The sequence below is a fragment of the Cetorhinus maximus genome, chromosome 6 (assembly GCF_964194155.1).
Source record: "Cetorhinus maximus chromosome 6, sCetMax3.hap1.1, whole genome shotgun sequence".
Lineage (NCBI taxonomy): Eukaryota > Metazoa > Chordata > Chondrichthyes > Lamniformes > Cetorhinidae > Cetorhinus > Cetorhinus maximus.
The window spans coordinates 34,213,576-34,241,189 of NC_135884.1; the positions used below are offsets into that span (position 1 = coordinate 34,213,576).

The 27,614-nt window shown below is 40.0% G+C and overlaps 2 protein-coding genes across 2 annotated transcripts in view; one reads left to right on the forward strand and one right to left on the reverse strand.

Annotated features, from left to right (window-relative positions):
* pde12 (phosphodiesterase 12) lies at positions 1–12,503 on the forward strand. Its single transcript, XM_078543544.1, has 3 exons — positions 1–2,580; positions 5,207–5,285; positions 7,423–12,503. Exons 1-3 carry the CDS (start codon positions 1,384–1,386, stop codon positions 7,863–7,865), a joined length of 1,719 nt encoding a protein of 572 aa, XP_078399670.1. The 5' UTR covers positions 1–1,383; the 3' UTR covers positions 7,866–12,503.
* LOC144681700 (ADP-ribosylation factor 4) overlaps positions 11,911–27,614 on the reverse strand; it is a 21,632-nt gene continuing 5,928 nt past the window's right edge. The window contains exons 3-7 of the mRNA XM_078543548.1: positions 27,443–27,523; positions 25,796–25,905; positions 16,982–17,053; positions 14,295–14,420; positions 11,911–13,299 (exon numbers count right to left, since the gene is read on the reverse strand). Coding sequence (XP_078399674.1) covers positions 13,213–13,299; positions 14,295–14,420; positions 16,982–17,053; positions 25,796–25,905; positions 27,443–27,523 — 476 coding nt within the window. The 3' untranslated portion in view covers positions 11,911–13,212. The remainder of the gene's footprint in view (positions 13,300–14,294; positions 14,421–16,981; positions 17,054–25,795; positions 25,906–27,442; positions 27,524–27,614) is intronic.

Consider the following 27,614-nt stretch of genomic DNA (forward strand, 5'->3'; position numbering starts at 1 on the left):
ATGGTGATGTGATACTCTAAATCTTCAAAGTGTCCAACCATCAAAACACTCTGGGTATATTTATAAGATTTTTTTGCTTATGATTGGAGGCACTTTTCAATGGGTGTCCTACATTCAAACTTCATGGTTTTCTGAGATCAACTGCCGCTCTTCACAACTGCTTGACCTCAGGATAGCAGCACCATCTGTTTCAGTGACACAGAACATGCAGTTAACTTCTTTTTCTTTGAGTGTCCCTCTGATTTGGGTCGTTCCTGTCAAATTTCAAATCCACCTTATGCCATCAACATGATGTTGCTTGGTTTCAGAAGCATCTTTGGATAGCCATTTTTGTTTTAGGAAAGATCTTCTGATATAGTCTGAGTGGGAATCAAGTTTCAGGTTTGTGGTAAAAGCAAAATACTGCGGATGCAGATTTGTGGTTGTGGGCTTATTTCTCACTTTCTCCCTGATCTGAATGGTGTATGATTTTTTTTTCTGGGAACTGTTGCATCATGACATTTCACGTAGGTGTATGATTTCTATGTCTGTTGTGTCCTTAAAGCAAAAATATCCACACGCTGCAAGATGACCATGAGTTTATTTCTCATTTGCCCTGTCTCTGTTTACTGCTTTACCATCTTCCATATTTGTTCTGCACATCTTTTCACACTGATTGGACTTTCCACAAGCTCTGCAGTTTGATCCATATGCAGGACATTGCTTTCTGTCTGTGAACTCATGTGGTCATCCACAGCTCTCGCACATCTTTCTCTCCTGTCTACAAGGATGCGGCTGACTATTTCCTCTTCACTGGTGTGTTTTAGAAAGCTATTGAAGGTCAATTTGTACTTTTGTTCGAACTCCTCGAATGCCTCCACGACATCATCAGCTTTCCCAATCCAATATGGGTTGGAGCTGTGCACTTACTGCTGCGGCAGCCATTTCGTTTTCGTGCGATTCGCTCACTGTCTTTCCCTCTGCCACTAATTCGGGTTGACTTTTCTCAATCTAATTCAGCATTCATAGTTTGGGTTTTACTCAGTGACATGTACCTGCTGCCACATGTTATGGTACCTTGTGGGCCCCCAGGAGTCTGAAATAATGACACTTTTGGTACAGGATACTGGGAGTTTTCATCATCTCCACATGTCTGGTGGAGTGATACCATGTTAGTTTGGTACACAGACTGAGTGATGTGGCATTCTGGATATACATACACATGACCATATAGTTCCTGAATCATTTTGGAATGAACAATATAACCAGAGCGGCCAGCACCATCTGACCCAGTTTTTCACTCCACACAATAGGTTTAATATTTTGATTTATTTCTAATCGGGTGGCCGATTGGATCCGGATCCGCAGTGAGGTACGTGCCGCTGAGCCGGCTTGTTCGGGTCCATGTGCGGCCTGGTCAGCAGCGCCGCCCGCTCGTTACCCTCAGCCGGCTCACAGCGGCTTGTAGCCCGCTTCCCCTCGGGGCCGGTGGCCATGCAGACAGCGGTTGTCCGCTGTGTCCCCACTGAGACCAAGTTGACCATCTCGCTGCGGCTGGGGCCCGGGAACGGAACCCAGCGGCACCTGCAGCGGGAGCAGAGCGAGAGCCTGCGGACCGCGCTCGGCCGCATCGCCCAGAACCTGCTCAAAGCGCAGGCCAAGCCCGGGAAAGGCCGGAAGGCAGCCCAGGCCCAGGCTCAGGCCTCGGCCCCGCCGGTCGTCCTATACCAGGGAGAGGAGCCGGTGCCCGGGGACACGAGTAACGCCGAGGCCTGGCAGGATGGAGCCGTCTTACAGGTGGGGGAGGCCCGGTACCGAGTGGAGAGAAACCCGCCCACCTTGACCCAGCTCCGGTTACCCAGCTCCCTTCTGGCCGGCTTCCCGGTCTGCCCCAAAGTGGAGCTGGAGTTCGGGGAGGCCTCGCACTCTCTGTTCGAGTGGCTGAGGGAGGCGGACGGGGGCTGGGAGGCGGCGGCTAGCGGCCGAGTCTTCACCCCCAGTAACAGCCACATCGGCCTGAAGCTGAAGCTGAGATGTCAACCGGGCGACGGGCGGCGCTTCGGGGCCGCGGTGGAGCTGGAAAGCGGCGGCACGGTGGAGGCCGGCCCGGGAGCTTGTACCTGTGACAGCCGCCAGTGGTTCACCCGCCAGGGCCTGGAGGAGCCGCAGCTCCGGGTGGTTTCCTACAACATCCTGGCCGATGTGTACGCGCAGACCGAGTTCTCCAGGAGTAACCTGTACCCTTACTGCCCGCCCTATGCACTGGAGGTCGACTACAGGCAGAACCTCATCAAGAAAGAGCTCAGCGGCTACAATGCCGACATCATCTGCCTCCAGGAGGTGGATAAGAATGTGTTCACCAACAGCCTGTCCCCGGCCCTGGATGCTTTCGGCTTTCAGGGAGTGTTTCGGGTCAAGGAGAAGCAACACGAAGGTCTCGCAACTTTCTTCAGAGCCTCCAAGTACCGGCTGTTAAGTCAGCATGATGTGATCTTTAGCGAGGCTCTCGCTTCAGACCCCTTACACTTCGAGCTTTTGGAGAAGATTTCTGCAAATCCCATTGTTAAAGAAAAGGTGTTGCAAAGATCAACCGCTTTCCAGGTACTTCAAAAGATATTTTGGACGCTGTAGCTTTCGAGATTTCAGTTTTGGGATATAGGCCAGTCTGTGCTGGGAAAATAGTATTTCGATTTTTCCTGGGAGCAAAATATTGGTACAATCAGATTTTAGGTGCAGATTTTTACTCTAAAGGTTTGAATTAATTAACATTGATGCAGCAAAGTAGAAATTTAGTGTTAATAACATTGAACAGATGCCTGTTGTTAAATAACAATCGCGGTATTATAATGTACATTATATTGTGAAGATGAATGCCCATTTGGGAACTTTAAAGAATACACATGATTATCTTCCATTTTCAAAATATTGGGGCAGCAAACTACAGGATAATTAAATTCTGAACAGCTGAAATCCCATTCAATACTTTGTGTTCTTTATATTTTTATACAGGAAATTATTAGGGTCTATGATTAAGTATAGAGTAACTGAACACGCTGAAACTTTTCAGCTGATCCGAGAGAATTTGTGAATGGTAGTCATGCCTAACAAACCTCAATTAATTTTTTAAAAAGTGACTGAAGTAGTGGCTAAGGGAATGCCTATAGATGTTATTTATATTGACTTTCAGAAGGCATTTGATAAAGTCCCTCATAAGAGACTGTTAGCTAAAGTTGAAGCTCATGGAATTGAAGGCAAATTATTGACTTGATTAGGAAATTGACTGTGGCAAGAGACTGAGCTGGGATAATGGTCAAGGACTCTAATTGGTAGGATGTGACTAGTAGTGTTCCGCAAGGGTCTGCATTGGGACCTTAACTATTCACTATTTATTAATGGCCTAAATGATGGAAAAGAAAACCACGTGTCCAGGTTTGCTGATGACACAAAGATTAATGTCATTGTGAGCAGTGAAGATGGAAGCATAAAGTTACAAATCGATACTAATAGATTAAGATAGTTTTTGGTCATACAGAACTTGAGTAGTACTGGAAAAAGAGACATATCAAACCTTTTTGTCTTGCACTCATCAGGACATACGCGAACATACTAATTGTAAAGGGAACATCAATTTATACTTCATGAGAAGAGAGTGCTGATTGGTTGGCAAGTGGACTCTGATCGGTCGAGGCGTTGCCTGGAGAAAGCTTCAACATGTGTCTTTTTTCAGTGATACTCAAGATTAAGAATGGACAAAACTATGGCAAATGTGAAGTCATCTGCTTTGGACCTGAAAAGGATAGAACAGAGTATTTTCTAAATGGTGGAAAGCTAGAAACAGTGGAGGTGCAAAGAGACCTGGGGCCCAGATACATAAATCATTAAAATGTCATGAATAGGTATAGAAAGTAATTAAAAAGTCTAGTAAGAACATAAGAAATAACAACTGGAGTAGGCTATGTGGACCCTTGAGCCTGCTTCCCCACTGAATAAGATCATAGCTGATCTTCAATCTCAATTCCACAATCTCCATGTCCTTTAATTCCACTAGAGTCCAAAGACCTATCTGTCGGAGCCATGAATATACTCAACGACTGAGCATCCACAGACCCCGGGGTGGAGAATTCCAAAGATTCACAACCGCCTTAGTAAAAAAAGTTGCTCTTCATCTTAGTCTTGAATGATCAATCCATTATCCTGAGACTGTAACACCTAGTTTTAGACTCTCCAGTTAGGGGGAACAACCTCTCAGGATCTACCCTGTCAAAGCCCCCTTAGAATCTTATAAGTTGCAACAGGATCACCTCTCATTCTCTTAAACTCCAGAAAGTATAGGTCCAATCTATTCAACCTCTTTATAGGACAATCCTGTAACTCCAAGAATCAATCTAGTGAACCTACACTGCACCACCTCCAAGTCAAGTATCCTTCTTTAGATGAGGAGACCAAAACTGCACAGTACTCCAGGTGTGGTTTCATCAAAGCCCTGTACAATTGTACAAATTTTTGCTTACTCTAGTACCCCACTCCCCTCTTTCTAATTGGTTGCTGTACCTGCATGCTAACTTTCTGTATTTCTTGTAATGAAATGCTTGCCTTCATATCTAGGGGATTAGAATACAAGTCATGCTGCAGCTGTACAAAGCCCTGGTTTGACCACACCTGGAGTGCATTAAGCAGTTTTGAACTTCAGACTTAGAAAGGATATATTGGCCTTGGACAGAATGGAGCATTGACTTACCAGAATGGTACCTGCACTCAAAGGATCAAATTACCAAGAGAGATTACACAAACTAGGGTTGTATTCATTGGAATTTAGAAGGTTATAGGATGATTTGATCAAAATTTTCAAGATATTAAGGGGAGCTGACAGGGTAGGTATAGAGAAGTTGTTCACATTGGTGAGGAACCCAGCACTGAGGGCATAATTTTCAGGCATGAAGTTATGAAACGTTTTTACGTGCAAAGCATAATGAAAGTTTGGAACTCTTCTTTTGCAATTGATGCTAAGTTTATTTTCAATCTGTGATTGATAGATTTTTGTTCACCAAAGGTATTAAAGGATATAGGGCAAAGACAGATATGTGGAAGTAGGTTGCCAACCACCAGGATCTTGTTTAATGGCAAACAGGCTCGAGAAGCTAAATGGCCTGCTCCTGTTTCTGTGTTGTTTAAGAAATCCAGTGTTTACTGTACATTATTGATTTTAAACACTGCTACTTTTATTTAGGTTTGTGTACTTCAGTCTCTAAAAGATTCATCAAAGAAGTTGTGTGTTGGTAATACTCATCTTTATTGGCACCCCAAAGGTAAATTTTACATCTATAAAATTATCTGGCATTTCCTTTCTTTTCCCCTCTCCCCTTTTTTGGATATGCATCTCACGTCTGCTTGGCATGAACTTGCCCATTAACAATTGTCCAATTAACTAATTGTGAGGCTGACTTACTGCTCCAAGATGGATTGTGTTATAGTTGAAGACCTAAATCCTGTTTGAAATCTGTGTTATCTGAAATAGCTATCTTTTTATCAGTATTATCACTCGATTTTGTTTTTTATACCAAAATAGCACAGAAAAAAATTGCACTTAATCCTATACATTTTTTGTGCGTGTTACAATCTCAGTAGACACCAGTAACATTTTAAAAGAAATTGAACCCCCAGTTATTAACTGAAAGAATTATGCCACAGGATTTCATGTTTTAAACAAAAATGTTTACTGTACAAGTTAAATAAGCCAATACTACTAATTTAACAAGCAGCTATATTTTAAACCTAAAAATCTCAACAGAATACTCCTGTTTTACTTTTTTTTCCATCCAAGAGTTCCCCTATACATGATCTTGATGGCTCCTTCACTTTTCCTGGGACCCAACCAAGGTGTTTTACAGCTCTCAGGAATTCACTTCAATTCTCCTCAGTGTTCCTGCTATTCTCCGAGGCATGAGATTTTTTAGGGTCCTTCCACTAAGTAAAATCTCTAACTCTCCTTCAATCCCTCCCCAGCTCAAGCAACCCTCGGTTTCTGATAGCTATCTGTTCCTGGTCCACAGTTCCTGGCAGATTCTCTCTATATTTGTTCAAACTGCTCCAGACCCAGACTTCAGCTAGCTACTTCTGTGAGAAATCACAAAAACAAAAAAAGAAATTCTCCCTGCAATCTATCCCCACGGCAATGTGGCACACCTAGGATGTCACAGATAGAGATTTAAGCGAATTATCTCCAATTTTCAAACCTGCTCTCTGTTCTGGGAAGCCCTATGAATAAATTCACACATTCTCCCAGTTTCTCCTCCTCTGTCGTGTCTGTTCTGATGATGCAACCTTCCACACCAGCGCTTCTAATATGTCTCCTTTTTCCTCAACTGAGGATTTCCCCCCACTGTGGTTGACAGGGCCCTCAATTTCCCACACTTCTGCTCTCACCCCTTCCCCTCCCAAAACTGTGATAGGGTTCCTCTTGTCCTTACTTTGCACCCCACCAGCCTCCACATTCAAAGGATCATCCCCTGCCATTTCTGCCACCACCAAACACGTCTTCCCCTCCCCATTCAACATTCTGAAGGGACCGTTCCCTCCGCGAGAACCTCGTCCACTCCAAATCACCCCCAGCATCTTGTCCCCCTTCCCAGGCAATCGCAGGAGATGAATACCTGCCTTATTACCTCCTCGCCGTCCAAAGCCCCAAACGCTCCTTCCAGGTGAAGTAGTGATTTACTTGTACTACTTTCAATTTAGTATATCGTATTCGCTGCTCACAATGCGCTCTCCTGTACACTGGCTAAACCAATTGGCTCAGTCCATAAGTATTACCTCAAGCTTCTGGTTGCTTGCCAGTTTACTTCACGACCTTGGTCTCTCACTCACATTTCTGTCCTTGGCCTGCTGCAGTTTTCCAGTGAACTCAATGCAAACTTGGGCAGCAGCACCTCATCTTCCAATCAGGTACTTTACAGGCTTCTGGACTCAACTTTCAGACCATGAACTCTGTCCTCCATTTTGATTTTGTTTTTTTGCCACGCGCTGATTTGAATCTTGTATTTTATGTTTTTGTTTTCGGACAGAGTTGTTCATTATTCTGGCATTTCACTCTGGACAAATGCTTTGTCTCTTTATTACAATCATTGCCACTCCTTTTGCCTTTTGTTCCAAGGCATCTTTGTCATTTAATTTCTCCTGTCCTCTACCCTATCCCAGACCTTTTCTTTTGTTCTTCCCTCCCCCTTTCAACAGCATATCTACATCACATTTTTACCCTCCATCAATTCTGAAGAAATATTCAACTTGAAACATTAACTCTGTTTCTCCACAAATGCTGCCAGGCCTGCTGAGTATTTCCAGCACTTTTTATGCCAATCGCGATTTGTTGGATGTGATGTCAGATAAGTTCTTTTGCCAAACTGTAATCTTGATATTGCAAGACTAAATAAATCGATTTTTTTTCAGGAGGACACATTCGCCTTGTTCAGATAGCAATCGCCTTTCGTCACCTCCAACGAGTTACAGCAGAGATGTACCCCAATATACCAGTAATTTTTTGTGGTGACTTCAACAGCACTCCAAACTCAGGCTTGTATGAATTTGTCACCAAGGGACACATTTCTGCTGATCACCCCGACTGGACTTCAAACGGTGAGGAAGAACAATGCAGCATGTCCCTTACACACTCATTTAAACTAAGAAGTGCTTGTGGAGAACCTGCTTACACAAATTATGTAGGTGGCTTCCAAGGTTGCCTGGACTACATTTTCATGGATATTAACATGTTTGAAGTTTTTCAGGTTATTCCTTTTCCAAGTCACGAGGAAATCATCTGCCATTTGGCTCTGCCAAGTGTTTCACATCCATCAGATCATATTGCACTTATCTGTGATCTGAAATGTAAATAAATGACGATGACTTGCAGGTTTGCTGCTACTTTAAATACTGAGGATGGTCCTTGTATGAGCTTGCAAACGCGCACACCTGGTAATTTACAGAAGTTTATCAGCATCTGTAAAGAGGATAATGGCTGGTAATGTTTTGGATTTTGATCTTTGTTCACAACTATCAGATGCTGACAAACCTGTCATTCCTGTATTTTTTGTGTTTATTTTAAATTTCATCATTTGTAGTTCCTTTACATAAAAGTTGATTGGTCTTAATATAATTGAATTGAATAGATCAGAATGGATGAGAATAACAATGCTGGACAGACTACACATTAATAATGTAAAAAGCAAAACTGGAATGTGACGACGAATTGAACCTGGCAGGATTTGTAATGTATGGATGCAGAAAGGTTCACACTTTACTGTACTCTAACTGGAATAAAATATTCCTTGCATGAAATTGAAACAAAAAAAGATTCCCAATTCAGCTGTGATACATTTCTAAATAAGCATTGCATTAATCACAGGTCTGCAATAATCTGGTAGCCAGTGCAATTAGGAGACTTTGTAAAATCTTAGGGAGATATATTGCAATTCCTCCTCTTCTATAAATCATAATATGCAGATACGATAGATATCTGAATACAGATTTGCACATTTTTATGGAAGCTGCTAAATGTCGATCCCAAATATAGAAAATGAAATTGCATGTTCATTACTGCAAATAAATTGATTTTTAAAATGTACACAAGGTAAACGTAGCCAACCTCCTTGGTGTTAAGATTACATAATTGGAATATCCAATGGGCATAAATAATGAAGGGATGCCTATTAGTAAAAGCAAAGATTGAAACATCGCTGACTATTCATTGCAAGTAAATTAAGGCATTTATTGTTGAGTAGGCTACTCCTATCCAGATCCACCAAACTTTGCATGAACCACTAATATTTCAAATACTGAGCAAGTTTGACGCACCCTACTTTCAAAGGGATGTGCTGAGAGAAAAGGTCTTCGCATGAAGTAATGAAGACACACACACGTTTTAGTGAAAGGATAATGAAGGGTACAATTCATCTTTGGCAGGTAGTAGAATGTTGGCAATAAAATGGCAGTCTGTTTTATATACAGCTTTATTTTCCCAAATGTCAAATAGCTGCTGTTTTGTTCCACCATCCAGGACAAATTTCACCTTCATGTGAAGAGGACTGAATAATGTAAATATTTAAACTTTCATTAGACTAGAGAACATGAATACAAAATTAATCGGCCTTAAGCAATACTGTATTTAAAACAGTGCAAATGTAAAACTCAATTAAAGCAACTACCTTCCAATACGAACAATGGTACATTGAGAAAGAAAACAGATTAAGTGACAACGTACATTTATAGAATGCCTTTATGTCATACAACATCACAAGGTGCTTAGTGGAATTACAATAGCAGTTTTTTCATGGTGGTTTGCCATTACCTTCCACTCTCAGTTGACTTCAAACGTGAATAGAACCTGCACTGATGATGTTTTGAACCACACACTAGCCATCTGGTCAGCTGAACTAACTAGCTCCAAGTTGTAATGTTACTGGACCAGTAATTCAGAGGTCTGGATTAATGGTCTGGAGAGTTGTGTTCAAATCTCAGCATAGCAACTGGGGGAATTTATGTCTAATTAGTTAATAAATCTGAAATAAAATGTAAGTCTCATTAATAATGATCATGAAAGTACCCTATTGTCGTAAAAACCCATTTGGTTCACTCATGTTCTTCGGGGGAGGAAATCTGCCGTTGTTACCTGCTCGAGGTGCATAGAAATGTGGTTGACTCTTAACTGCCTTCTGAAATGGTCTAGCAAGCCAGTCAGTGATATCAAACTGTTATAGAAAAGATGAATAATAAAACCAGACAAACCACCTCACATTGACTTAGACACACCCTGCCCAGTTGACCCTGCAAAGTCCTCCTCTCTAACATCTAGGCACGTGCCACAATTGGGAGAGCTATCCCATGGAGTCAAGCAACAGTCTGACAGTCATACTACCAAATCAAAGCTTACAGCCAATGTCCCAGACTCTTCAATCCCTTGTATGTGCTGTCCCACTAGGACAGACTCACCAGAGGTGGTGGCACAGTGGTATACAGCTAGGAAGGAATGGCCTTGTTTTAACATCTCTACTTATGGAGTCTTTTTCACATTATCCGTTAAGTATCGCAAAGAGTTTTATTACGTGTAGCAAAGCCGCAATAAAATGAACATCTTATTCTCTATCAAATAACTTCTACATATCAGAGATTATTAACAATCCACACTTAGACAATGGTACAGAACTGGTGAGAGATTGGAAAGATTCTAGCATCAGATCAAACTTGAGCAAGGAAACCTTTTGCTGAGTACCATCTATTGTCCTCCCTCAGCTGATGATTCAGGGTTCCTTTATTTTCAACACCACTAGACCGAAGCACTGAGGGCAAGGAACCCAGAATGTACTCTGGGAAGCTTCAATATCCATCACCAAGAGTGGCTCATTACTACCTCTACTGACCAAGCTAGCTGAGTTCTGAAGGACATTGTGGTCAGACTGGGCCTGCAGGTGGTGGTGATGAAACAATATGGGGAAAAAACCTGCTTGATCTAGTCATCCTCAATCTACTTGTTGCAGATGCATCTGTCCCTGGTAGGAATCCTCGTGGAGAAGTCCCATATTCACACTGAGAACATCGTGTTTTGTGACACTACCCTACCATCTTGCCAAATGGGATAGAACAGATCTAGCAGCTCAAAATTGGGTACCCGAGGCACTGTCAGCCATCAGCAGCACCACAAACTGCAGCCTCATGCCCTGGCATATCCTTGACTCTACCATTATCATCAAGCACGAGACCAACCCTGGTTCAATGAGGACTGTAAAAGAACATGCCAGGAACAGCGTATCTAAAAATGAGGTGCCAGGCTGGTAAAGCTACAACACAGAGTTGTATGCATACTAAACAGCAGAAACACCATGCTATAGACAGGACTATGTAATCCCACAACCAACGGATCATATCAAAGCTTTGTAGTCCCGCCACATCCAGTTGTGAATGGTAATGGAGAATTAAACAACTGACTAGAAGAGGAGGCTCAAAGAACACCCCCCATCCTCAAAGTGCCTTTGAACAAGGGACACTACCACCCCCACCCCCCAGAAGGCCACAGACAAACTCAATAGAGTTTGTCTGGTGGCCTTTGGAGGCAAAGGAAAAATGTGCAATTTGCATGTAATCCCTGAGCCATCACTAAATCCTGGTGGGCTCAGGGATAATTGGTGTCAATTGGCTCAATAATTTCCCTAATTGACAATACGATGAAAGCAGGTGTATTTCCCCCATGAACCCATTCCCACCTCCGACTTAATTGATGATTTTCCCACTGCCAGGAAACCGACGTATGGCTTCGCTAAAGTAAATGAAGTGGGAATAACTGGACCAGGCAATGCAGATGTAAAAGATTGGCACTCTGGCAAGGCAATGCATAATCTTGGCTCAGCAGTGGCATTCTCACCTGAGTCAAATGGTTTGCGTCCAAGTCCCAATCCAGAGACTTGCATTATGACAGCCACTACACTTAAGGAACTTAACTGGATGTGGAGTGCTTGGGGTGTCTTGAGCTTGTGAAAGACATCTTTTGAATACAATTTCTTCTTTAGATTTTATATTTCCATTATAAATGCCTAAGTCTGTATTTAGAAACTGTATAGGCTTGTCAGTGTAAGTGGACCTTTCCACCAGTGATGGCATTGCAATGTGACCAATAATGTACCGATAAACTATTTCCCAAATTGCTATATGTTTTGCTATTTGATTACTATATATTAAATGAAACTGTACATAAAAGTCCACAATATGACTTTAAAATAGCTATTAATTACATCTTGGCAAATTATTGGCCACCCTCTAACTCTGCTTCATATGAAGAGTAAACTTGGTCTTGACTCATGAATCTCCTGGTTCTATAATTCATTCTCATGATCTTAGAAGATCACAAAACTTTAGTGTCTAAAACAATTAGATTCAATAACATGCACAAAGTATTTCTATAAAGTTTATTTAATTTCATCAGAATTATGTCAAATGGATTACGTAGACACCTTTCATTATTGGAATTTTGATGTTCCCAAATCTTCCAGTTTCATGAAGACTTGCCCATCCGTAGACAAATAAACAAACAATAACTATATTACAATGAATAACAGCACACTGATACCAAAAAACAACATGCAACATTTAAAAAAGGTTACAACTTTCAACATACTAGAAAGACAATCTGATCTTATCTATGTGGATAGAAATGCCAACATGAGTGCATGCATACTTAAGGACTGGATCCTTTAGTAGTGTTATGAAGTTTACATTGCAATGGGGTGCACAACCCGTTGCTTCTTTTGTGAAAAAGGAAGAAAGGAACATTTAGAGTTTGCAGTATCAAATATGCAGAATGGGGGATGGATGTGGTCCACTGAAACTGGCTATGTTGCCAAGAACAGGTGTCTACCAACAAAAGAAAAACCTTAACCTTTCTATTATTTTTAACAAATAACCTTGCATTAAACCAGTCAACAGAGGTAACAAAACCACTTCAGAGATCTACAGCACCACAAAGAGGAGGCTGAAGGACCTCTGAAGTGGTTTCAAAAATATACCACTGGATGGGGTTGCTCGGGGAGGGGCCATAAAAGTTACAATCAGCAAGACTTAATTTTTATTCAGAGACACAGACATCTGACTACAATATATAAACCAGGCAATTTCTGTGCAACTGATGCTTTTCTCCCCACAATGGGCAATTTGCTCTAACTCCAAAATCTAGTTCCTTACCCATGCCCTACCAACCCTTGTTTGATCCAGTCAGGAGGCATGTTCAATAATAGCCAAATAAAGAAACAACCGACACCCCATTTTCACAAAATGGAATGGTACAGAAATATTTCTTCAACAGATTGTGTTTTGGATTGGCCCATGGTATCACAAAACTCTGAAAAAGGGCAAGGTAAAATTTCTGAAACAATTGTTTATTTGGGCTCAAATGTATTTGAGTTTAATTCTTCAGCTATTATGCAAGTTAGGATCTATATTGGCTTCAATTGGGAGATAAAATTGAAGAAAACACTCAATAAGATAACTGTGAATTAATGGTTTAATCTTCCACCAATTTATGAAACCTATGACAAACATTCGCAAGAAGAGTTCAAAATCAAGCTGTGCTGCCAAAAAAAAAATCAACTTCAGAAATCACAATATTTGAGAGATGAAAACTAGTTAACAAGCCTAGACCAATATTACCAAACGTGCCTCCTTTTAAATAAAACATCTTGTCAAATTGTGGCATCAGGTCTAGGATTTTGATAGTTCAGATGATAGCCAGTCAAGACCTTCATACAAGCCAGTTCCTTGTGTAGCACAGGTAGCCTGAACATACCACTGTTCCAAAAAAAAAAATATGGCATTAGAAAAATTAACTATATTTACCAAATTGAATACAGAAACACTAACTATTGACACCATCTGAAATAACAGAATTGAAGTAATTGGCATTTGGTCAAGTGTGTTTTAGATCTAAAATAACCTTGACAACAGTCTCCTCTTTTACCACCCCCGGAGCCAATGACTTTCACCAAGCTATGTTTCCACGAGTACTGGTAGCCCTCTAGTACTTTACCTAAGTGGACAATATGTGGGCTAAGACAGCAAGTATTGACTATTATGCCACAGGACATCATAGCTAGCATCCACACAAGCATTTTTCAGTAGAGATTACTGGAATTAGTTTAAGCAATGGAGTCTTGATTGAATATTCCTCCCCAGACGATGGACAGTATCCAATCTTTGAATCCTTACCACTGATCCAGCTCCAAACAACTTATGCAACCCAAACCAGGGATCATATGTGAGATTTTCATAATCTACATAAGCCTCCAAACACTACCAACCAGAGTACATTAGTCGACTGATGAATTAGGAAGTCGACCATTCAAATTTCTGATATTTTGGAAAGTTGATAAACTGACCATGGTGAGGAAAAGATATTTTAAAGAAACCACGTTGGTAAACCACCTTTCATTGCTTTGGCACCCCAGGAAAAGCAGATGGGATGTATAAGCTGATCAATCCAATATCATCAGTTTTACTCCAAAGTTGAAAGTTTAATCCACGGTGTTTTGCCCACCTACAATCAATCAGCTATCTCAACAGACTTTTTGGACTGTATAGTCCTGCTTCTCATTAAATACATTTAAGTCATTGGAAAAATCCTATTTTGTCATTTTGACGGAAAATGGATCTTCAAAGAGCTTACTACACAAATTATATTGTATGCCAATTTGCAAGTATTAACCCATCTATGTTAATTCCATGCATGTTGCTGTCAAATCATGAACTAATATTTGCAATTTAACAGCATTAAGTAGATTACTTACAATTCTGTTATGAAAGCCCTGCAGTCCTAATTTATCTGTCATTTCACTGACTGTCAAGGCATTTGGCAGGTCCTGTTTGTTGGCAAATACCAGTAGAACAGCATCTCTCAATTCATCTTCTTGAATCTAGAAAAGAAATTTAGTAATTTAATTCCATTATCACGGCAAATTTTAATTCAAGATTACAAGATGTATGATCATTCAACTTATCTGGAGATTGCACCGTAGTCAAGTTACACACAGGGTAAGGAAATTCATGTTATCAGCCCTTTCTTTGACTCCCACTCTTGAAACACTCACATGCTCAGATACTGGTATGTTGACCAAACAGCTGTTCTGCATGTCGAGTCAGCTGAACCAGGTTATCAAACTATAAGGACATTATGGTCATGATAGGGACTGTATCATTTAACATAACTATATGCAAGCTTCCCAGCCAGAATGACAACAGTCAACTTTCTTTGTTAGTTCAAAATCATCAATGCAAATTGTATTTCTGATGCACTGGCAGCCCTAACTCCCCATAGACCAGGAGCTTCTGTACAAGGCAGTTACTCCCCTCTGGTACTTCAACTAAGTGGTCATTATTCATTCACAAAACTGGATAGTGCAAGGAGATTATCTGACTGAGACCTTTACAGCCAATCAGGACCTTGCTTGGTGCCCATGTGCACAATTCCAGGAAGGATTGTTATGTAGTGAACAGAAGTGCCAAATCTGGATTGGTGTTACCATCCTTAACTCCAGGGGATTTCTTCCAAATTTGGTTCCAACTACCATCTAAGCTACAATCAATGAACTCACCAGAGACCTAACCCCTCTGATCTGCTTGGAGTGGCTTTTCTTTAAGCAATTTATGCTTGTACTTCATCCCTCAAAAGATAACTAACCTATATAGCGAGTTAGCCAATGACAGTGCTTTCTTTAGTCTTTTATGGCATGAGAGTGTCAAGGCCAGTATTTAATGCCTATTCCTAATTACCCAAGGGAAGGTGGTGGCCAGCCACTGTTTTGAACCACTGCAGTCTACCTGGTGGTATACCCATGGTGCTGTTCTAAAGGGAGTTTCATGTTTTTGACCCAGTGACAATGAAGGAACTGCGATATAGTTCCAAGTCAAGATGGTGCCTGACTTGGGAGAGGAACTTATTCAACAGTTTTGGGGCATTACCATATTGCTAGCTCCCTGATGGTCTAGTTGGTAAAAATAGCTTGAATTGAGTCAGGACAAACTTGAAGTCCAGGGCTTGATTTGATTTCAGCCAGAGTGAAAATAGTGGTACAATTGATTCCTGCACCCCTAGGTTAGCAGGAAGGGGAAAAAAAATCAGCCAGGACTCCTCTTTTTGATTACTATACAGTGAACCCTACTAGAGAATGTATACATGTGGACATTAGTTAAGGCTGGAATAAGGATTAGCTGTGCTGCCCAGCACAGTTTAATGCCTTACCAACTGCCGGGTACTCATAGGAAAAAAAAATGGCTAAGATACGAAGTGCTTTGCAACCATACACTGAGTTATTGCCTTCTGAAGAGAATATTTGGAGAAAATACCAAAAAAACTATATCAAAAAATGCAGTCACCTGTAAGCATTCATTGTGGTCATTTTGAAGTCCCACACCTGTGTTACATTTGATGACACCTGCCCTGTCAGTTTTTTAAAAATAGCTTTCCCATTGTTATGATAAGACGTTTAGCTTGCATGCAATTGTAAGCTTTGACCACTGGGTGGTTTGCACATTTTCAGAGACCATCAAGTTTTCTGTTCATGCAAGTTTTAATGCTGTCATTAAAAAAATCACTTGGATTTTACTCCTATGTTTAGATATTTGTCTTTTAGCTCTTGATTCATCCCAAATTTAAAACAAAATAGGGTTCTTGCTCATCCACTGCAACTGCTGTTCATCTAAAGTGGCTGTATTTTTAAAAATTCCTGTTGTGCATCTCTGATTGTGTCTCCCATCACTGCAGCTCTGTTGCAGTCTGATATATCCCTATTGCCTGGCCTCCCTTTGCAGCTGCACTGAGAATTATTTGACCCCTTCTGTTCTTGCTACTTGTTGGTTTGGTTAATATGGCCCAGGTTCTTGCTATTTGCACCTGCAATATAGATTAGATTTTAAAATATTTCCACACATCTCCAGTCCCACCTTCAGCTCAAAGAGTTAAGAACAAAAATATTCTTGACTCACTCCCATCTGGTTCACAATACAATTTATAATTCCCACTGCCTTTATTTTAATAATTTCATACAGCCATTTTGAATTTATTCATTTTATTTGATTAATATATTTTAATCGAATCTCAGATTATTTCATTAGAACATTTTCAAGAAAACCATACGTTTTAATAAATTTACAGAATCCTAATGAATTAAGTACCCACTGTGTTTATTTTATGACAACACTGAATTAAATGTTTATTGCCATTGCCACTCCCATCACATTTACTTCATTACTAAATTTTAATTTAAAACATTTCAGGAAAAAAGCTTTTAAATGCTAGAACTTTTAATAAATTCTTTAAAAAATGGCTCAGTTCCTATAATTCCCATCAACAACACAACTGCAAATATTATCTATCTGTACAACCAAGAAATTTAAACTAATATGTTCAGGAAAGGAACATTTTTCAGAACACCAGTAAACAAGATACCAAATTCAAGCCTTAATGAATATCACATACCATTTTGTGCAGCTCTGCTGATGCTTCCTGAATTCTCTCTCGGTCATTGCTATCTACCACAAAAATAAGACCCTGTAATAAGATGAGGAAAACATTTTATACTTTCTTTTTGCAAGATTTACTTTGCCAAAGCAGTATATAAGAACTCTTTAAATTTGCACATGAACATATGCACATACCATTTACAAGATGCATTTTATTTTTTTTAAAAAAGCTATAAAAGTATAAAATACTCAAGATCTTCCAACAATGTAGTTACTTCAATGCACTTGCTATTATATGGTGAAATACCAATCAGTTCTTCACTCCACTATATGCTTGTTATCGCTGATGTTATAGAGAGGTGTTGAGAAAGTGGAAGGCTATTCTCTGCCCACTCCCCCCAACCCCCAAAATACCCCTAGAGGTGAAAGGGTGGAATACAAGGGGGGAGGGGTGGAAGAGAGAAGCAGGAGGAGTAATAGCACAAAGTAGGAGCTTCGCAGGATATTTCTCAAGCTCAGCTCCAAAGTCCCACCCCATTGGCAAGGCCTTGCTAATCAGGAATGAATGTGATTTTATACATACAATATCTAGTTATATAGTATTACTCAGTGGCCATCAGAAACCCTGGTTATTGTAACTGTCATGTTGAATGACACAACCTCTTATGTTCTCCTAATCTATAATAGCAGATCAAACGAGTAATCTATCAAAGCACATGACTTGCATCATAAACTAAAAATCAAGAACAAGTACAGTACCTCACATCCACCTATCTGAAAACTGGCAATGTCCAAAAACGGAGCACTTTTTCAAGGGCATCTTGAACTGTTTTCTCCCAAGAATAACCTTCCCTTAATCTGCTGACAGAGCAGTGTTAGGGCTTTTAACCAATACAGGTTATTGCAGTCATTACATTCTCAGCTGGCTGCCAAAGACAGGGTACATGGCTATGCTATGAACATAATATGTAGGTTTGATTAGACACCAGACCCGAAAACTGGCAAGGTCCAAAATCCAGCATGAACTCAGTCTCAAGGTTAACGGTTTCAGCAGCTTGTCTAATTGGTACGGCACTTTTAATTCCCATCTCAGGTACAAAAACAAAGAAAAATAAACTTTCCTTGCTCTATGGATAATATTGAACCCAAGTTAGCCTGCGGACTAACTCATAAATGGGTATCTGTATGGTCCATGACATTCCACAGGAATACTGGTGTGAGCTACAGTGACGGTGATTCAGGATAGAATTAGTCAGCTGAGAGAGATGTTTGTTATATTTCTGCCTGGGCATACAGCTCTTAATAAATCTTCTGCCTGAAACATCTTCCCTTTCTGGAGCAATAGCTACCTGAGTTGAAGTCATTCATCCATTCCCTGAACATCGGAACAGGTGTAGGCCTTTCGGCACGTTGAGCCTATTCCGCCATTAAATTGGATCATGATTGTCCACTTCAATGCCACTTTCCTGTACTATGGCAACTAGGGATGGATAATAAATGTTGGCCCAGCCAGCAAAGCCCACATCCCATGAATGAATAAAAAAAAAGACAGAAAAAAAACAATGTTTGCACAAACAAATACAGTCACTCAGAGCAGGGTTCAGAGACATCAGATTTGTCTCCTAGCTAGTCCATCTCCAGCTAACTAAACTGACAATTGGTTGGATTGAATAGACTGATACGTATGCTAACAGGTGTCAGGAACATGCTTCTAGCAAGAGGAAACTACTAGCTCTGCAGTGAAGTATAATTAAGGTAGCTACATGAAGCTGCATTGTTTGTGAATCTGGTTTTCCTCAATGCAATTTTTAGACACATCAAAACAATTCTGGTTGAATCCACAGACTCTAAGTGTACGATAACAGAAATGGAAAGTGATTAAGCAATCTTAATTACATAACAAAAATTGTTTCATGAATAAAAGTTATATAGTCCTGTAATTTGTTCAACATAAATGTTATGATTTGTAATATCTTGCAGCTTATGACAGACTATTCACAGAACAAAGCTGGTAACTGCAATTATCACTTAACATACAACGTGCGTCTCATCATAGCTGTTTTGGCTCTAAAAAACAAATTATTGGTGTAGCAATATGTGCATATATCAAGCTGAATAACTTTCAGAATTTATTTTAATTGCAGAATGATTGCTAAGATAGATTTTAAAAATTCCATGGTACAAAATATATCACTTCAATGACTTGTCATTACAACACTACTATACACTTCACACTGCTGGATCAAAAGCAAAGGCCCTAGGAGATTAAGCACTCTTCACAGTTGTATGGCATGGGGAAAAGAGAAAAAAAACATAGGGAATGATTTAGAGGAGAATAACCCCGTCAGAAACCATCTATACTGACCATCTGCCCTCAGGATTAGGCATCTATACAAACTTGCAAATAAAGATAGCTCAACAGAAGGCTTGGCCCAAGTTTCTCACATTGGGGAAAAAAAGAATTCTATGCTCAAGATATAAAGTGCTATGAAAAAATAAATTCTGCAATATAAAATGCTTAAAAAGGCAGTAAACAGCTAATTAACCTGGTATGTATGACCAATAAATAAGACCAGTATACGCTCAGGAGGTTCTTCCTGATGAGGTGATTTCCAAATCAAAGTCCAAATTTCAAAACATGTAATCTTGCTGCACCACATCAGATATTGGATACATCAGTTCTGTGCAATCTTAATGGAGAAGTTACTTAATTTCAGATTTGTTGTCATATTAGAAACGCCCCTCTCCAATGCAAGTTATAATTTACCATGAGCAGCTTTCAATTCTAACTGTACAAAGATATACATGAAAGCCTTCGATCCAAATTTGAAGTATACTCATGCTCAAAAGTGGTTCTATTTCCAAGTGTAAAAGACTCCGAGTGCAGTTATACAGTCACATTTAGACCACTACAAAGCATTTCCTCATCTTCCTCCTACAACCCCACCCCAAACACACATTGAGGAATAAATGTTGGCTAGAACTAAAATGTTTCATTTCAAATAATTCCTGATCAGCAGTATATCAAAATCAAGATACAAAATACAGCTTCATTTTGAATAACACAGTTCATGTGACATTCTGCAATTCTAGGGAACAGGTTCTGAAGATTCAGCAAACACCCACGGTTCCTTAAAGCAAATGATCAATAAATTCAGACAATTTTCTAAATAATTCATCTGAAGTCCACCTATGCTCATCAAGTTATGAAATACTATTTTGCATGCATCAGTGTGTCCTTGATACACTTTCAGGATAAAATTTGTATATTTTAAATTCATTCATGGTGCCATTAAAGGAACTATTTGAAAGATGAGCAATAGGTTGTATATAAAAGCACATTTACAATGCTAATGTAGCTATGAAGGGCATATAATTATTCCATAAAATCTGTATTGCACCTTCGAACAAACGCATCAGAAAACAGTAATCAGCAATATTTTCAGGTTTTTTGAAACGGTAGCTGTACAGGCAATCAAGTTTTTAAAGCGGAAGTTGTAAGAGCTTTCGCCGAGACCAAATTCAAAAATGCTGGAGGAACAGTTACAAGACATCTTGTTTAAACCAAGTATTACAACTTACTGATATGAAGTGTGATGCAAGTCTAATCATAAATGCTAGTCTGCTTGTTCATCTTACTGTAAAATAAAGCAACTCTTCAGCTTCAAATAGACCTTATGTCAAGTATTCAGGGGTGAGAGTGGCTGAAGGAAAAAAGTCTAAAAATGTGTGGCTGAAGGCAGAAAGATTTGAATTTTTTTTTGTGACAAGGAATCATGCAATTATAGCACCTCCTATGATCTGTATGAAATGCAAAAGTTTTGAGGCCACTTCAAATGGGTTGAATTATTAGACTTCAAATGGGTTGAAACATTCGTTTTCCCTTTGTTTACCTTCTATTACCGTCAAGATTGTGAACCAATGCACTTGTATAAAATCACAAATGTGACCTCAGCACTTAAACATTCAATGCAGTTAGTGCATGTAATACAGAATAAAGTCTGTACTCACACCAGAACACAAAGCAAAGGACTGTGGCAGTGCTTTGCGAACTATTTTCCAAAGTGACCCCATTTTAACTCACCACCACCTTCTCCAAGGAAATTAGCAACGGGCAACAAAGGCTAGCCTTGCCAGCGATACCCACATCCCACGAAAGAATTTATATAATTCTTAAAAATGAATACGACCTCAAACACCAGCAAAAACAAAGCAGCAATAGTAACATTTGGTACGTTATTAAAGTTCATGTATTATAGGTCAGCATATAATATATAAATATAAAAATCCCTCTTTTTAAAGAACTTTGCAAAAAGGTTATCATTTTATGTAACCATGTAGGCTTCAACTAAGCTTTCCATATTCCATGGAGGCAGAAGACTCAGTGAAGCCCCACACACATTTTAATCAGCTTATCTTCCCCCACCAAACACACCCCTCTTCCCAACCCACCTCTCCCTGCTACACTCAGCAGCTCCCATTCCCAAACCTCTTCCCCATCACTCACTCATGCCCTCCCTCCCCACTCGGTGCCCTCCTCATGCCCTCCCCACCGACTCAGATGTCACTCATGCCCTCCCTCCTGACTCAGATGTCACTCATGCCCTCCCACCACGCCATCACCCTCCATCCTAGATTTCTCCACATTGCCCGGCCACAGCTCCTTGTTGCCATTGCTGCTCGTCAGTGGATCACCGTGGCTTCTCTTTAGCTGGCACCACTTCTGGGAATCTGGACTGCCAGGGAAGGGTGAGCCACCCCTCAGAGATAGGAGCCCTGGCTCTGGAGGCTCAGTTTCAAGCAGGCCAGGGAGCGCTGCCTCAACTATGAGGCTGAGCCGGAAAATGACCAGTTTTCCATTTTAAGTGTGTGAAAGGATGAATTGCAGTTTTTAATAAGAGCTGCAGTTTGCATAATGACAGAGACCTGACAATTTGATAGTGGTGATATGACTCTATTGCCACCTTTATATTAAAAGTTCAAACTGAAATAAGTAGGGATGAGAATGGAAATCATTTGTATTGTAGGGGAAGGTACTGGAGAAAAATTGCAGTCTTCTCAGGAGAAGCTCAGTAAAACAATGGGTGAGAGAAATATTCACACCATGTCCTTAAAATTTGAAAACCGCCCGACAGTACTCTGGTTTGGAAGTGCGTTTTGTGCTCCTACAGGGAGGGAGGGAACTTATGATTGGAGGAGCAGCAAAGTTAGCGCCAGGTCCAGGGTAGGCTCAGCCAGGTTCAGCATGGCGTGGGCTGAGTTATTGAGGCTGTATCCCTAAACAACTTTTCTTATTGATTCCGCCAGAACATCACAGTTTTCTAAAAACCATAAAATAAACCTGAGTGACAGCTTCCCAGGGCCTGGTCCGGCTTCATTGCTGGTGGAGACTCCCTCCTCCGCTTTCATTTTCTACTTCTTCTCTTTGGCTTCCCGGAGGACATCAAAAAGTGACAATGCAGTTGAAAGCAGTGCAGCTACCGCAAGGTCAGCCAGAATAACAGCTCTCTGACCTCCGGTCATAGGCTCCCTCTCTCACGTCTTTGCTGCTCCTCCAATCATAGATTCTGTCTCTGGAGGAGTAACAAGATCAGGAGGGAGGAGGAGCTGAAGAAGCAAGCGTGGGAGGCAAAAAAATCTGAGAGCATAGGGACAGCTTTGTCTCTCTTGCACTCGCTGCTCCTCCAATCACATCTTTGCAGTCAATTCCCGCTCTCTTTTTTTTAAAGCCCCGTGCCAGATTCCAAGGTCAGAACGTACATTTAAAATAGTGGATTTCCAAAATGCCAATATCAGAAATCCACCAAACAGTGGAAATTTCTCATGCCTGAGTATTTGCTCAGTCCACCTTCAGAGGGACCAAGGAAGCACTTGTGTAGAAGGCACAAATATCTGGTCTAGATCACACGTAGATGCTATTGTTACACCCTTTGCTTATATCATGAATAAATATAGAACAGTGCGAGTCAACTTCCATAAAAGATGCTGACTACAGGAGCAATCTGAAAACAGCAGTACCTGGCATACATTTAGCACCTTTAAAGTAGGAAAATCACTGCCACTGAACAAGTGTTGGAAGTTAAAAATGAATTTACAGAAGTGATATCCTTAGCATGCTTAGAAACTTAAGAAACAAAATTTGTGGCACAAGCCATTTGGATCATTGTATTTGTGCTGGCTGAACAAAAAAGAGCAATCCAGCCTGATCCCACTTTCCAGCTCTTTGCCCATAGGCTATTGCATATACACCCTTTTTAAAAAAAAAGATGTGATGAAGGTTTCTGCCACTATCAACCTTTCAGGCATTGAGTTTCCAACTCCCACCACCCTCTGGGTGAAAATTTTCTCAACTCCCCTCTAATCCTTCAGCCAATTACTTTAAATCTATTCCCTTTGGTTATTGACTCCTCTGCTCAGGGAAAAAGGTCCTTTCTATCCACACTGTTAAGGCCCTTCATAATTTCATACACTTCAATTAAACCACCCCTCAGCCTCTCGTGTCAAAAATACACCTGCCTATCCTATCTTTCCTCATAGCTAAAACTCCATTGCTGGCAGCATCCTCATAAATCACCTCCCCTCTCTAGTGCAATCACATCTTTACTGTGATGCAGTGACCAGACTGTAAGTAATACTCTAGCTGCAGTCTAACTTGTGTTTTATACAGTTCCAACAAAACCTGTTCTCATATTAACTGTCTCGGTTAATAATGGAAAGTGTTCCTTATGCCTTCTTAACTATCTTATCTACTTTTCCTGCTACTTTCAAGGATCTACGGACAAGCACTCCAAGGTCCTCCAATTTCTCTATACTTCTCCGTATTCTACCATTTATTGTACATTTCCTTGTCTTGTTTTCCATCCCCAAATGCAATACCTCACTTCTCCAGATTAAATTCCATTTGCTCATACGATCATTGTTTTTCCTCACTACCAATTAAAAAACAACTTTTGTATCAAACTTCTTTATCATGCCCCCTACATTTAAGTCTAAATCATTGATATAAGCCACGAAAAGCAAGGAACCTTGCCCTGGGTACCAGGGAACCCCACTTTTAACAGCCTTTCAGTCACATAAATACCCGTTGACCAAAATCCTTGACTTCCCGTCACTGAGCTAATTTAGGTCTAAAGCACAAATCAGGTTCATTAACTAGGGCCCAATGTTTCCTTTAACTCCTGTTCGCTGTGCGTTAGCATGGTCCCATTAAGATTGATGAGTGGCCGTACATGCGTATCTTAAAGGGAGAAATTATTTGCGTGACATGTTCCCTGCAATGCAACTTGCCAATTACATCATGGCTTAGTGCGAACACTGGTACCCACCATAGCCAAATTGCACCTCCTGTATTAGTTTTACAGAAAACTGTAGGACTAAGTGCAAAAATGCTTAAACGCAGGTGACTGTACATGTGTAGCAAAAGCGCAATGCTCAAAATATGCATTGCGAAGACCTATGACTTAGAAGAAGCACAGTAAGGAAAATCTATTTGTTTTCAAGAATGCTTGAAAATTACATAAGAGTTTGCATCAATTGTACAGGGGTTAATTATAATTCTTTTGGATAAGAAGAAATATTGGTCCATGTGACCAGGCGACCCTTGACCTGGAAGCGGTACCAACAGGAAGGAAGTTAAGAAGCCATGGAACTGGCAGACACAAAGGAACTCTGGAAAAGTACACCATTTAGAACTGATGTGACCCAAGTGAGGGATGGTTCGTAGACATGTGCCTTGTCAGTGTTAACCGCATCCAGGGACCTCGGCTACCAGTGAACGTGATTCGAGAGCCGAATCAACTGAATGGGAAAGTGAGAAATCCTACGTACCAGAGGCCGAGTTGGAAAGACTGAGAGATTGCACATGGTACCACATTTGTGTGGGGAGTGATGTGGGTGCTTGCGCAAGACATATCTTTGTTGTATTAACTATTTAAAGTGAAATCTACCCTTTTATTTGAAGTATCATTTGCCTGTTAATTCACATGTAATTTGTGTTGGTTCTAATTCATATTGAAGTAAAAGCTACAAGAAGTAGAATCTTCTTCATTTGGGGGTCATTTGGTAAATTTGGTTATTTTGGTTTACGGTTTCCCAACAGGATCGTAACAGTGACTCATTTCAATTTACTATTTAACTTTAACATTTTAACTAACATACTGATTCAAAGGATCAGCGCCCAAATTGAAAATGTTATCTTTTCTCTATTTTGAACGTTGATGTACCCTGCCATGTATTTCCAACATTTTGCGGATATTTTTCCTTTCTGTCCATACTGGTTTGAGTCCACTGGCATGGGGTGAATAAAAGAGTTAGACTCTCAGTACTGCACACATAGGGCAAATCTATATTAGCTGAGTGGTTAAAAACCTAATTGAGCACTCTTAAGTTTAGACAGATGATGCACAAAGCATACAAACATGCTGTTTCCTGAACTGGTAGATCCACGGAAATGTTATTAAGGAAAGCTAAAAGTAGTGGTGCATCTCTCTTTAACCCTAAACCACTGTCCAATTTAGTATAAGGAAATACATGTTCATGGTTTGGAGCTCAAAACTGCCATAGCTCTCTATGTAATTTTTATAAAAGTGCTGTAACCTCAAAGTTGGAATTTTGCAGAATGTACATAAACCAGTTGGAACATATAAAGAGAAAATACAGAATTTTTATAACATGAAGGAGTTGAAACTGATTTGAGAGTCAGTTTGTCATACCTACAAAAGATGTTTCAGCATAGAGACTTATGAATTAAGCACAATAGTGTACAATGTACTTCAACTTAACAAATTAAATTTAACTTACTGTGCTCTAAGCAATCAGAATATCAAAATACCTGGGTATTCTGGAAATAGTGCCTCCACAACGGTCTAATTTTGTCTTGGCCACCAACATCCCACACAGTGAAACTTACATTTTTGTATTCCACTGTTTCAACATTGAATCCTATTAAAAAAATTCAAAATTATAAACAAATTAATTTGTCATCAGCGTGCAGTGAGGTATGCTTACAAGAACAGATGCACTATGAATCAGACATAAGGAATTTTAATTTACATAAAATAATTAGAACTTGCTCTATGGACAGTGATATTTTATGCTTTTAAGAGTAAGCTGGTCTATTTCTTTGCCTTATTGAAAACTGAATGTGTTAGTCAGGAAAATAAACTTATTGTGAATAATGAAATGTAATTTCAGGAACACAATTTTTATTTTAACGGATTATGACAGTAAAACCTTTCACTACATTTCAGAATCTAACTCTTGCCATATCTAAAAGATTAGTTAACTTTAATTTGATTTTAAATTAACACCTATATTCAGAGGTACACCAACACACACCCACACCACACAAAATAGGGTAGCAATTCAACTCAAGAATGGTTAAAACAGTAAGTGCATAGGAACATCCAAAACAGAAACATAATTTCTGGTGTGCTCCTTCCACATTTCAGATTTCCATTTTTTGCTATGCTGCAGTTACTTTGTATATTAGCTTACATCTCAAGGGTCTGTATATCCATGACTATTCATTACTAGTGGCTTGCTAAATAATGCAGACCACACCTTGAACTCATCTTCTAGTATTAAGAACATTTTCCATCTACCACCAAGAATACCATAAAACACAACTGTCTTGTTAAACATATCCAAGTGAACCTTTATTACATCTCTTAACTTTTTACAAAAATATATATGTACACAGCATCATATTACAAAGATGAAATGGAAGCTTTGGATCTGTCATGTAAACATTGGTACATCACACAAAGGTTGCACCCGTCTTTGGAAAACTTCCAATACATTCAAGTTCTATTTCTTTCTTTCATTCCTTCCTTCCTTCCAGCCTCCACACTGTAGACTCATCGACATTGTAGTCGAAGTACACATCAGTGCTTGGGTGCCTGCTCAATGTCTCAACATCTGCTGACATAAATCAGCGTGGACTCAACCCTTATGCCAGATGTCGACACACTGACCAGACACCCAAATCCACCAAAAATTGCTATTATTCCAATGATCCCTTTAAGGAGGAGCTGAGGGTCAGGATATCCCTGGTTATTGCTAAATTAACATGTCTCAATCCGATACTGTTGGTGCTGCTGCAATCACCAGATAAGTGGGGAGAAAAAGACTTGGGTTCCTGATCACCATCCAATGGCCTTTAGTGGAAATGTGTTTCAATGCAGGGTGGGTGCAGTATGTGATTCGTTCAAGGCCATGGCCAAATAATCCAGCAACATCTGAGTCAGATTTACACATGAATTGCCACCACCTACCTCCTTCCAGTACTAAAATGGAATGCAGCCTGTCCCAATGCTCTAACTGAGATGTCAAGAAAAAGATCAACTTGGAAAAAAGGAAACATGTGGCGAAACAGCAAATAAAACTAACCAACAATCAAGAAACAAATAAGGTATTGTTTACTGATAGCCCTTTGGTAGTCAGATGGAACCAATAATCCAGTATGATTCTTACTTACCAATAGTTGGAATAGTTGTTACAATTTCACCTAACTTCAGTTTGTATAAGATGGTCGTTTTACCAGCAGCATCCAAACCAACTAGTACAAGAAACAAAAACATCAAATTAGTGTTTATTTGACTTTAAATACTTAACATGTGTTTATATATTTAGTTTGAAAGCTACACACC